At 43.2% G+C, this 12,071-nt stretch overlaps 1 protein-coding gene across 1 annotated transcript in view; it reads right to left on the reverse strand.

The window, feature by feature from the left end:
- Positions 1-745: 745 nt before the first annotated feature.
- ARSA (arylsulfatase A) overlaps positions 746-12,071 on the reverse strand; it is a 34,091-nt gene continuing 22,765 nt past the window's right edge. The window contains exons 7-8 of the mRNA XM_044273687.1: positions 3,172-3,274; positions 746-1,724 (exon numbers count right to left, since the gene is read on the reverse strand). Of these exons, the coding sequence (XP_044129622.1) occupies positions 1,426-1,724; positions 3,172-3,274 (402 nt within the window). The 3' untranslated portion in view covers positions 746-1,425. The remainder of the gene's footprint in view (positions 1,725-3,171; positions 3,275-12,071) is intronic.

Raw genomic sequence — 12,071 nt, forward strand, 5'->3', positions numbered from 1 at the left:
TCTCATGATTAGTCTAAAACACAAAAACAAAAAAAATCATATAGAACATGAACAAAGTTAGAACCAGTCCTGTACATTCATTATTCCAGTTACTCTGCTACATTTATTTCAAGCTGGCAGCTCAGGGGGCATGTCTTTTTGCTGCAGCTGGTGGCAGATGAAGGATGGCACTGAGCATGTGCGTCCACCTAGACATTAAAGTTAGAAAAGGAACAAACAAAGTGGCACTATACAGATGAATTTCATTGAATAACTCAGTAGCTACAATCAATTTTTAGCTATGTGTATATGCAATTACAAAAGTATTCACATCCAGGGGCTGTTTTGCAAAAAATTTAGAATATTTTGTGTGGGACAACTTCCCTTTAAGGGTTTGCCAAGACAGAATGGTAATCTAACATATTAAAGGGGTTATTTAAGAATACATAATGATGGCCTATCCTTGGGATAGATTATAGTTGTCACATTGGTGGTGGTCCGGCCCCGGCAACCCTCGCTCACCGGAGCTCTGGTGAGCACAGCAGGCTCCTGGGAGCTTACCAAGCACAGAGACGTACATACATAGTATAGCAGCTGTGCTTGGTATTGGTATTCACTTCAATGGGGCTGAGCTGCAACTAGGCCATGTGACCGATGTCCAGTGACCTCACTTGGCCTAGGAAGAGGTTGTGGAGCTCACATAGCACCAGCCTCTTCTAACAGCTGATAAGTGAGGTCCTGGGTGTCAATCCCCCACTGATCTGATAACCTATCCTGAGGATAGGTCATCAATATTAATCTAATCACTAGATACAGTGGTGCACCTAGCCTTTCTGCTGCCTGAGGCGAAAACTTAAACACCCCACCTCCCCAATGCCAATTTCTTAGCCTAACCCTGTCAACTCATGGCCATTCAGCTGCCCCCCCCCTCCCCCGCCCCTACCTGGTGCTGCCTGAGGCGATCACCTTACTTGGCTTCATTGGTGGTGCCCCCCTGACTAGATAACCACTTTAAGTGTTATACTGGTGATGGTCCAACCTCGAGAACAAGTACACTCTATTTCCAGTTTTCTATGCAGAGGTGGCCACACATGCACAGTCATTCTCTACTGAAAGGAATGGAAGTTACAGGAACCTATAACACTTCTCTGGTTGAAATACTGAAGTCTTCTTATGAAAAAAATAATAATAATAATTTAAGCCATTTCTAGTGCAATTTCTTTTAGCCAAAGCCAGGTGTGGATTATTTAGGATACAATGCACAAAGAAAATCCTCTTTTTTAGCATCAACAAGCTTTTGCTTAAAAAACAAAAAAAACCCTCAAAACTGCATTTGTAAATGAAAAAAAAGATAACTTGCATCTTCATCCATGACTTCTCATGAGAGACTTCTTTGGATTTAAGACACTTGACCTGAGGCCTATTCAGAAGATCTGAGTGTGAGGTTTAACAGCGGCAACAGTTTGGCTTAGGAGTGCATTCTGGGTTACAACATGGTCTCAGCGATGGGTCCTCGCCTTTGTTAAGCTCACTTTCTGCATAAGTCATACTCTTGAGAAATCTTTCCCGTTCATTTTGGATTTCATTTACAATTGGTTGGAGCTCTTTAGGGATAACCGGTTTCAGTAAGTTATAGTTCTCAGCGGGGTCTGTGTCGAGATCAAACAGCAGAGGCGGGTTATGCTCAGTCAGCAGCGCAGTGATGTGGCAGTCTGGATCTGGAGTTGTCTCACTGTGAAATGCTCCTTTGGGGAAATGTAAAATCATGTCAAGCATTAAGAATTCAAAGAAATAAGACATTGATGGGTCGGCAAGAAGTAGAGGACAGATGGATGGCAGGATCAGGCTACAGAATGGTCTTTTGCAGCTTTTAACCTTGGAGATCTCTTAAAGGGGTATTCTCATCTCAGCCAATTACAGCTGAGATAGGAATACACATTATATGTGGCGGCCTCTGACCAGGGTTATGGAGTTGGCTGTGCTAAGATGTATCCGTTACTCCAATTTACTTCTGTGGGAGGTACGGAAACAGTGTAGCATAGCCCGCTTGGCTGTTTCTGTAACCCCTGCCACAGCATTCAACAGGAATTCTAATCTCATAAATGACTGAGATGGGAATACTCCATGAAGTGAGCATACCAGCTGTAGACACAGGACACTAGAAGACTGTTCATCAGGACTATTTGAGAAGCTGCACTAGAGCTATAAAAACTGGCTGCAGAGCTGTCCATGTTGTTAAGGCTGGGTTCACACCTGAGCGTTTTACAGCACGTTCCTACGCGCTGTAAAACGCTCAACAGGCAAAAACCAATGATTCCCTATGGGAATGGTTCTCACCTGAGCGTTTTACAGCGAGTACGAACGCGATGTAAAACGCCCTACGCCCCAAGAAGTATAGGAGCTTCTTTGGGGCGTATTGTCGCGCGTTCCCGCACATAGACTTAGCGGGAACGCGCGACAATGGGCGTTTGCTTGTTTCCTCGCACGTATGTAAATGCCCGATAAACACGCTTGTAAACAGCGCTTTATCAGGTATGCTCAGGTGTGAGCCCAGTGTAAAGGTCAATAAAGAATAGTAAATTAAAGTCAACTTTATGATGAACTAATATTTATAAGAAAACTCAATTGGGTTTTTAGGCTGCATATCGTAGCATTAATTTGTTGTCAACATTTAAAGGGGTCCTTCAGATGGGTGTCAATCTTATATTGATGACCTGACATCCCCAATGATCAGCTGTGCAGGGCTGCTGCGATGCATGCTACTGTGTACAGTGGTGGAGGCAGACAGCTCCATACACGGGGTAGTGGCAGTGCCAGGGTGCTGCAGCTCAGCTCCTGTTGAAGTGAACGAGCTTCAGTACACCTGCAATGGAAACTGCACAGTGTACGGAGCCTTCAGTTTATTCATTGAAGCAGCCCTAAACAGTGGATCAGTGGGGGTCCCGGGTGTCGGACCCCCACCAATCCAATAGTGATTACCTATTCTGAGGACTGGTTATCAATCTATAGCCCGCAGTTTGTCATATTATTTCTGTGTTAAATAAAAGGTCCTAATAGAAAAAAATATATAAAATGCATTCATTCTGATGACAGCAACTGGAACATACATGGCGAATTTGATTTCTCCAGGCATGCTGTCCCATTTCTTAAATTGCTCTCCTCTGTAAACATGGCATACAAATCAGTAGTTACCCTCTGTATAGAAATGAGCCTTGTATTTTCCCATCCTCAGGGCGTAGATCCCTCTGGTTGGATCAATAGATGGAGGATAATAGTAAAAAGTATTCCTTGGACTCTAAAGTACAACAGATTAAGATGTGGTTAGGTTTGTATGGAAACAAGTCCACATTTGTTAACCAGTTCAACACCGTGCCATTTACCCCATCCAACACATTTTTTTTTTTTTTTAGGCTTTAAAAGCCATAACTTTTTTCCATTTGGTTATGTACAACATTTTTGCACCCTTTTTAGGCTACTTTCACACTTGCGCTTGATCGGATCCGTTCTGAACGGATCCGATCATATTAATGCAGACGGAGGCTCCGTTCAGAACGGATCCGTCTGCATTAATAACTTAGAAAAATTAAGTCTGAAAGTAGCCTGAGCGGATCCGTTCAGACTTTCAATGTAAAGTCAATGGGGGACGGATCCGCTTGAAGATTGAGCCATACGGTGTCATCTTCAAGCGGATCCGTTCCCATTGACTTACATTGTAAGTCTGAACGGATCCGCTCGCCTCCGCACGGCCAGGCGGACACCCGAACGCTGCAAGCAGCGTTCAGCTGTCCGCCTGGCCGTCCGGAGCGGAGGCTGAACGCCGCCAGACTGATGCAGTCTGAGCGGATCCGCTCCATTCAGACTGCATCAGGGCTGGACGGAGGCGTTCGGGTCCGCTCGTGAGCTCCTTCAAACGGAGCTCACGAGCGGACCGACGAACGCAAGTGTGAAAGTAGCATTAGTTATATACGAGACCTTTATTTTTGCTTTTTACACATGGGAAATGTTAAAAAGGAAAAGTAGTCAACTAATTTACATTTTTACTAGCATAAACTGCAAATAAAATACTTTATAAAATTATATAGGGTGCAAAAACCAGATAGTAAATTTATAAAAGGACAGAGTAAGCTGGAAGATAACGGATGAGGCAAGACTAGACCAAACAGTCCATGTGTTTACGGATGAAGGGAAGATTAGAGACCAGTCTGCAGTTCGCTCTGCCGGGTCTTCAGCACAGAGGTCTGTACTAAGATCCTGCACTTTTGGATTGAGGTGTAAGCCAGGGTTGCTTTTGTTTCTGTTTGGAAGATCTGAGTGTAGGGGGCGCTACTTTTTTCCCAGGTTGCTTCTGTGGGTGTCATTATAGTGTTTTGCAGCCAGTGTTTTTACAGGAGAAAGAGGAGATTGAGAACAGTGATGACTGTAAAAAGTCTATAAGCTTCTTAGTGTCAATGGCATGTAGATTTCTGAATGTGTGATAAGTAGGAGTGTGCCAAGATGGATGAGGACTTGTGACAGTGAAGGAGAGAAGGTTGTGGTCAGAGAGTGGTAGAGTATAGTTAGTAAAGTTTGAAACTAAGGAGAGCAGGAAAAAGACCAGGTCAAGTGTGTTACTTTATTTATGCGTCTGAGAGTTTAAATTTGTGAAAATCCAACAGAGGAGGTAAGAGATACAAGCTGGGAGGCTGACGGGAGATAGGGCTGGCTAGATAGAAATGGGGAGGCTAAAGTCGCCCAAAATGAGAGTTAGTATTTCTAAGGACAAGAAGTGTGGCGGCCAGGCAGCAAAGTGATCGCTTGCCCCCAAAAATGTAATAAAATGTGATCAAAAAGTCACACACACACACACTCCAGAATGGTACTACAGATCGTCCCGCAAAAAATGAGCCCCCGCACAGCTAAGTAGATATAACTATAAAAAAAAGTTATGGGGTTCAGAATATGGTGATGTAAAAAAAATTAAATAATTGCTTCTTCAAAGTTTCAATTTATTTTTACACTAAAAAAAAAAAACCTATACATATGTGGTATCATTGTAATCATACGGACTCAGAGAGTGAAGGGCATGGGTCATTTTTGCTGCAACGGGAACGCCATTGGTACAAAACCTGTAAAATTGCCATATGAAATAGTGGCATTAGAAAGTACAACTTGTCTCGCAAAAAAACAAGCCCTCGGATGGCTTTGTGAATGGAAAAATAAAGTTATGGCTCAAGGAAGATAGGGAAGAAAAATTAAAACGCAAAAATGAAAAAACCTCCGGTATCCTAAGGGTAACATAACAAAAAAAATAAAAAATACTGGACAGATGACCGATCTACCATCCCTTTCTAATATTTAGTAGGGCTGCGCATCTTCACTCGTCTCACGATTCGATGCGATTACGATTATCAAGTCCACGATTCGATTCGATTCGATTCGGCGATGCATCACGATGCATCAAGATTATTACCCAAGTCCCCTTGTTTTTCAATTTTACATCAAAAAATTAATTCAATCAGTCAGAAATTGCACAAAAATATTTATTTGTATCTATTGTCAGGCGGATCCGTCTGACAAATGCATTGAAATACCGGATCTGTCTCTCCGGTGTCATCTGGAAAAACGGATCCGGTGTTTATTTTTTTTCACAGATTTAAAGGTCTGCGCAGATCGGAAGAACGGATCCGTCAATGCAGCAATTTTAATGCCGGATCTGGCACTAATACATTTCAATATAAGTTTAAAGCTGGATCCGGCAAGTGTTCAGGATTTTTGGCCGGAGAGAAAACTGCTGCATGCTGCGGTATTCTCTCCGGTCAAAAAACGTAAGAGGGACTGAACTGATGCCTCCTGAACGGATTGCTCTCCATTCAGAATGCATTAGGATAAAACTGGTCAGTTCTTTTCCGGTATTGAGCTCCTAGGACGGAACTCTATGCCGGAAAAGAAAAACGCAAGTGTGAAAGAACCTGAGAGACCATCAGTATTAGGCTAGTTTCACACTAGCGTTCGTCGGTCCGTTCGTGAGCTCCGTTTGAAGGGGCTCACGAGCGGACCCGAACGCCTCCGTCCAGCCCTGATGCAGTCTGAATGGAGCGGATCCGCTCAGACTGCATCAGTCTGGCGGCGTTCAGCCTCCGCTCCGCTCGCCTCCGCACGGACAGGCGGACAGCTGAACGCGGTCCGCCTGGCCGTGCGGATCCGTCCAGACTTACAATGTAAGTCAATGGGAACGGATCCGCTTGAAGAGGTCACCATATGGCTCAATCTTCAAGCGGATCCGTCCCCCATTGACTTTACATTGAAAGTCTGGACGGATCCGCTCAGGCATCTTGCGCACTTAGAAAATTTTCTAAGTTATTAATGCAGACGGATCCGTACTGAACGGAGCCTCCGTCTGCATTAATATGATCGGATCCGTTCAGAACGGATCCGATCAAGCGCTAGTGTGAAAGTAGCCTTAGTCCTGGAGGTTTCAGGTTGATAGATCCTGTGTATGCTACATTGTATCCACAATAACCATCCTCTCAGTAGGGACTGATACACGTGTGAAGGGGCTCTGATGGTGCAGGATCAGTAACTGTCAGTAAATCTGACACCCCAGCAGTTTCAGATCCCTGCCCTTAGCTGAGAGTTGTCAGTGTGGATCACCTCCTGCTGGGAGCAATCTCCTGAATAGTGTGAGATAAATGTAGACATTCCCAGACTGGCCACTAGGGGCCGCTGTTTGACCGCCTTTCATAGACCCGGAACCTAAAGTTCCGTCCACTGTAGACGGAGGGGAAGAATAAGAAGATACACAACCGGAAAAATAAAGAAGAAACATGGCGCGGGCGGCAAAGGTATGAGAAGCGGCAATATGAGCTGTGTAGGTGGCAGGCGGTAGGTGTATATGCTGTGTAGGTGGCAGGCGCTTTGGAGGTAGATATTACATAGGTGACAAAACTCACCTCGCCGCCAGCCACCGCACGTCCGCACTGCCGCCTGCTTCCGAGTGTCTGCCTGGGAGCCGGAGATGCGCGGAAACCACGCCTCCGGCTCCTCCTCACTCAGTCAGACCCGGCTCACTCAATGTTGTCGCCACCCCCTCTGACACGTCAGCGGGAGGCGGGAAAGAAGGCGCCCAAAAACTTTTTTCCGACTCGGCTGCACGGCGGACGCGACGCTGACGTCATCAACATGCATCGATTATTTAAAGCAACCGCATCGATGCAGAATCGCCGGGGGTCGAATCGCGATGCATCGCTGCATCGATTATATTCGACAGCCCTAATATTTAGACAGTATAAATTTACACTAGATAATCTAAAGATGCACCACATTTTTCATGTACCACATTTATTTGGCAGCTGGATGATAAAGTGCATCTTTACGCTCTTTTGTTTGAAGGGGGTTCTCCGGGTTCAAGGCTAAACCCAGATATAAGCTCTTTGATGCTCCCCCTTGCCTTGTGCTGCACCACAAAGCAGAAGGTCTGTTTGTTTACTGCCAGTGATGTACTGGGCTCCACATCACTATGCTAGGCAGAGACTTCCACCTAGCTGCAAGACGTCACCGACACAAATGGGTGGTCTATAGTTTTGCAAAGTAGCATAGTACCCGCCTCCAAAACAGCCTCCGGCAGTGATATAGACCGCCTGTTTGCGCCAGTGACGTCACCAGGATCACAGCTAGCCAGAATTCTCAGTTTAGCCTAGTGATGTGAAGCCTGATAGGTCACCTGCAGTAAACAACCAGACCTTGCGCTGCGAAGTGCAAAAGGACATCATAATTATGGTACAATGGTGTGTTGAGTAATAAAGATATTAGAGGAACTCCGATGAACACCAGGGGGCGCGGTAACAAGTATGTAACAGCAGTTCCTTGACATAGGAACATATTTTTAAGCGATTCCAATTGAAAAAATGATTATGTTTTTGAGTAATCTATCGGGGAAAGGTAAGAGTGTGGGCTAACCAATTCACTTTGAAGACTAAATGACAGGAAAAACAGAGAACAGAGTTGATTACCTATGTCCTATATAAATTTGAAAAACGATTTATTTTTTTATAATATATGATACAAAGGCAACAGTAAATGGAAATGCAAAAAGAATGAAGAATATTTCTAGATACATAAATGTTAGCGTTAGAAAGAATTGTGCTTTCACAGGTCTAGTAAGTCCCATTATGGTGTGCTGAATACTACATGTGACTGCCCATTAAAAGGGTGACATCTGTGGCAAACATCAGTGAGGGAACTCAAACATTTTATCCTATTGCCCTGCATTATACTGTCCTTTGTTGCAGCTTTTTGATTAAGGTATCTCCACTGAAGATTCGAAACAAATCAGGTAGGTCTAAAAACTGGCCTTAGACGAAGACCTCAGAAGCCGGTAGTATATTCAAAGACTTCACTCAATAAGTAACTAAAACTATGTTCACATGACATTTGGAGCATACGTTTGGCATTCATGGCAGTCGGTCTAGTATACACAGGTCCACCTTTCTTCTGTGGTATCGAATAGTGTGGTAGACTGTTATTCCATAAAGAGGAATACAGCAAAAAGAGAAAAAAAAAAACCTCATTTTTATATTTCTTTTTTTTTGTGACATATCCCACTATATTCCAATGCAGTGGGATATACTGCAGACTTCCATTGAAGGGATATGCAAGGAGATCCTCAAAAATGAGCTTGAAAACTTTTGCACAAAAAAAGGTCCATATTTACTAATCAGGGGATGCCCAACCTGCACCCCTCCAGCTGTTGTAAAACTACAACTCCCACCAGGCCCTGCTGTAGGCTGATAGCAGTCGGCTGCCTGGGCATGCTGGGAGTTGCAGTTTTGCAGCATCTGGAGGGCCACAGGTTGGGCATCCCTGATCTGTAGGATTAGTAAATCTGGACCTTTTTGTGCATAATATTTCAATCTCATTTTGGAAGATCTCCCTACATATCCCTTCAGTGGAAGTCTGCAGTATATCCCACTGCTCTGTAACCTTACACAGGCAGTCTAAACCTGCACCAGATTTATCACAGGGGCTCAGGCTGGATGATAAGTGTGGCGAAGGAACAGACACCTTTCTCCGAGTCTATACCAACTGCTGGTTAGCTTACTTTCAGACAGATTTTAACGCCAGAATTGCACAGAAATGTTGGCGCAAAATGGTACATCTTAAGTCCCGGCCCTTTCCAAAGAAGTTCTGCCTATTCCCCACTAAGCCCCTTTGTCAAGCAATTCAGAGAGGAAAAAAAAAAAAAAGTAGTGTAGAAACCTTACTGTACATGTGCCAAGTTTTTAGACAGATTTTTGGCCAAGACACATTGGTAAATCTGGGCCATTCTGTTAGGAATTTCTAATTCTATACACACATGTATGTACATATTACCAGGTTACTAATAAAAGCTGTTCTATGATGATAACTCCCTAACTGCAGGACGAGCGCTCAGCATAATCTAAGCCATCTTCATTGCTCAGAGGGCTGTTGCAGAAGCAGTAGGCATTCTTGCATTCTTACTTACAGGACCGACGTCCAACTGAGAGATAATTGTTTATTTGTAAGTATATTGTAGAAAACTGGAAGGGAGCATTAGCACAATGTAACCTACAGTACCAGTAATGGTACAGCAACTCTGCCAAGTCATTTCCATTTAAATGAACTGTGCAACTAAAACAACCTAACGAGGACGTGAAAAGGTCTCGGTTATAAAACGGTCGAATTTTCCTCAATGACATCGAAGCCTGCAGAAAGATTGCCTATTGAAAAGAAGTACAAGATGTTGACAGGATGCGCGAGGCCCTTCAGTAGCATCTTACTCCTCCAAGTTTCATATATTATGGTGGGAAGTAGGGACTTCTCCAAAGGAAAAGCAGAAGAATCAGGCTGCCCATAGAAGATTTTACTCCGTCCAACAAGTGTTGGGATATTTTAGCAACTGACAAAGTATAATACAAGAATATAGATTTCTCAAGATATGATTTTCTTTATGGAGAAACATTTTATACAGTGGGAAATGCTACAATTAGGGTCCATTCACACGTCCGCAAAATGGATCCGCATCAGTTCCGCAATTTTGCGGAACGGGTGCAGACCCATTCATTTTCAATGGGGCCAGAATGTGCTGTCCGCATCCACATTTGCGGATCCGCACTTCCGCATCCGTGCTTCCGTTTCCGCAAAAAAATAGAACATGTCCTATTCTTGTCCGCAATTGCGGACAAGAACAGGCATATTTTATTAGTGTCGGCAATGTGCGGTCCGCAAAATGCGGAACACACATTGCCGCTTTCCGTGTTTTGCGGATCCGTGGCTCCGCGTATCCGCAAAACAGGTTGCGGACGTGTGAATGGAGCCTTAGAGAGGAGTGAATTTCAAGTTATGAAATTCGTTCACGCTTCGGTTACTGGTAAAAGGTGAACTGAGTTATGGATTCCGTTACCACAGACCATAACGCAATTCTATGACGGAATGCCTTTAGAGGCATTCCGTCATAATAGAAGTCGAAGGGCTGCAAAATGGATCCGTGCCGTTTCCGTTTTTTGCAGGAGAGGACTCCCCTCCCCAAGTAAGAGAGGAAGATGGCGCAGCTCTAACTTGTCCTCCTGTGTAATTAGGACAGGTTTTGTGTGGACTAGTAGGTTGGTGGCCATTTTATTTTTCCTAATGACTGCTTCCCTGACAAAATGAGCCATTATAACTAATGAAAGGTATTCAGTAATATAGTGATAATGAAGTAATATTTAAGTATTTTCATTTTCTTAATTCCCAGAGAACCCCTTTAACATCTCTATAACTTGAAATTATAATCTTTACATCCATGTAAAGCTTTACATCCATGTAAAGCTTTACTTCAATGGTCAAATTAAATGGTGCCTTTATTTTCCAACTTGCCTTAGGGACACCAGATGAGACACTCAGGGTTGCCAACCAGAATTTATTTTTTCTGGACAAATTATTCGAAGATCACAGACAGCCAACATATTAGACAAATTAGAAAACCATAATGAATGATAAAGATAATAAGTAATACATATCTATAGCTTAATATACTGATAAGAACTCATTACTAGAATTTACTGTGAGCTGTAAAATAATAATAATTACCACCAAAATATCCTACTCAGGTACCACTGGCCTCAAATAAAAAAATAAAAATAAATGATGGACACTGTAGTTAATATTTTTGGGTCTGCTGCAACCAAGCTGAAGGAAAACTAAACAAGATCACCAAATATATGTTAATGTGTGCTTAGGCGTAATTTACTAAGACTTAGGGGGAGAAAATCGATTCTACCGGTTTGGAATTTGTCCCGAATTTACCCAAAAACTTCAGATACTAATGAACCTGAATTTAGAGATATACCGGTAGTATGCATAGTGTGTGAAGTATTGTAGGCCAGGCAACACGCCTATGGGTTCATGGGAAGGATATTTAAGTTAGCTAAATCTATCTGATCTGACCTTTGCCTGATCACGGTACTGATCCTTTGCTCGGAGAAACCTGTCCCAGACTGTCTCTTCCCCCACATTATGATGGTGACCCAAAGTCAAAAACTGAATACAAGGGGACTGCCAAAATAATGCTCTTAGGATTAGCCCAAAGTTAGACTGTTCGGTTGATGTAGTAGTTTCACAACCAATGTCTGTAACATTACAGATATTTCCTGAACATGATTATGGGGGTCAACCATCTTGCCTGCGCAACAGCAATTAGAGACATGCATTACAGCAGCCACCATAGGTTACTGACAATGGACAGGATGGGATCTCACTGACTTTTATGGGAGAGGCGTACTCTGTGACCTGTGCAGAGGGTCAGGAGGGAGTAGATAAACTGTGATATCACCTATTGTGAATGATGGATCTTGTATCATCTTTATACAGGTGATAACTGTCATTGCAATCATGCAGCAGTTAACTGTAGAAAAGTAATCTGTAGAAATCAAGGAGTTGCACCTATTAGGCTCAGTGCAAAAACGGCAAGGTTTTGTTTTTTTATTTAATATATTGACATGAAAAAATAATAATAAAATAACCACTAAAAATTCACAAAAGTACCACAGGGCTGTCTGGCTATATTCCCATTGTTTGGCATAATGTAGGTATACCCTAAAAGCTGTCTGTGTACTATT

This window comes from Bufo gargarizans, unplaced genomic scaffold (assembly GCF_014858855.1).
Source record: "Bufo gargarizans isolate SCDJY-AF-19 unplaced genomic scaffold, ASM1485885v1 original_scaffold_1057_pilon, whole genome shotgun sequence".
NCBI lineage: Eukaryota > Metazoa > Chordata > Amphibia > Anura > Bufonidae > Bufo > Bufo gargarizans.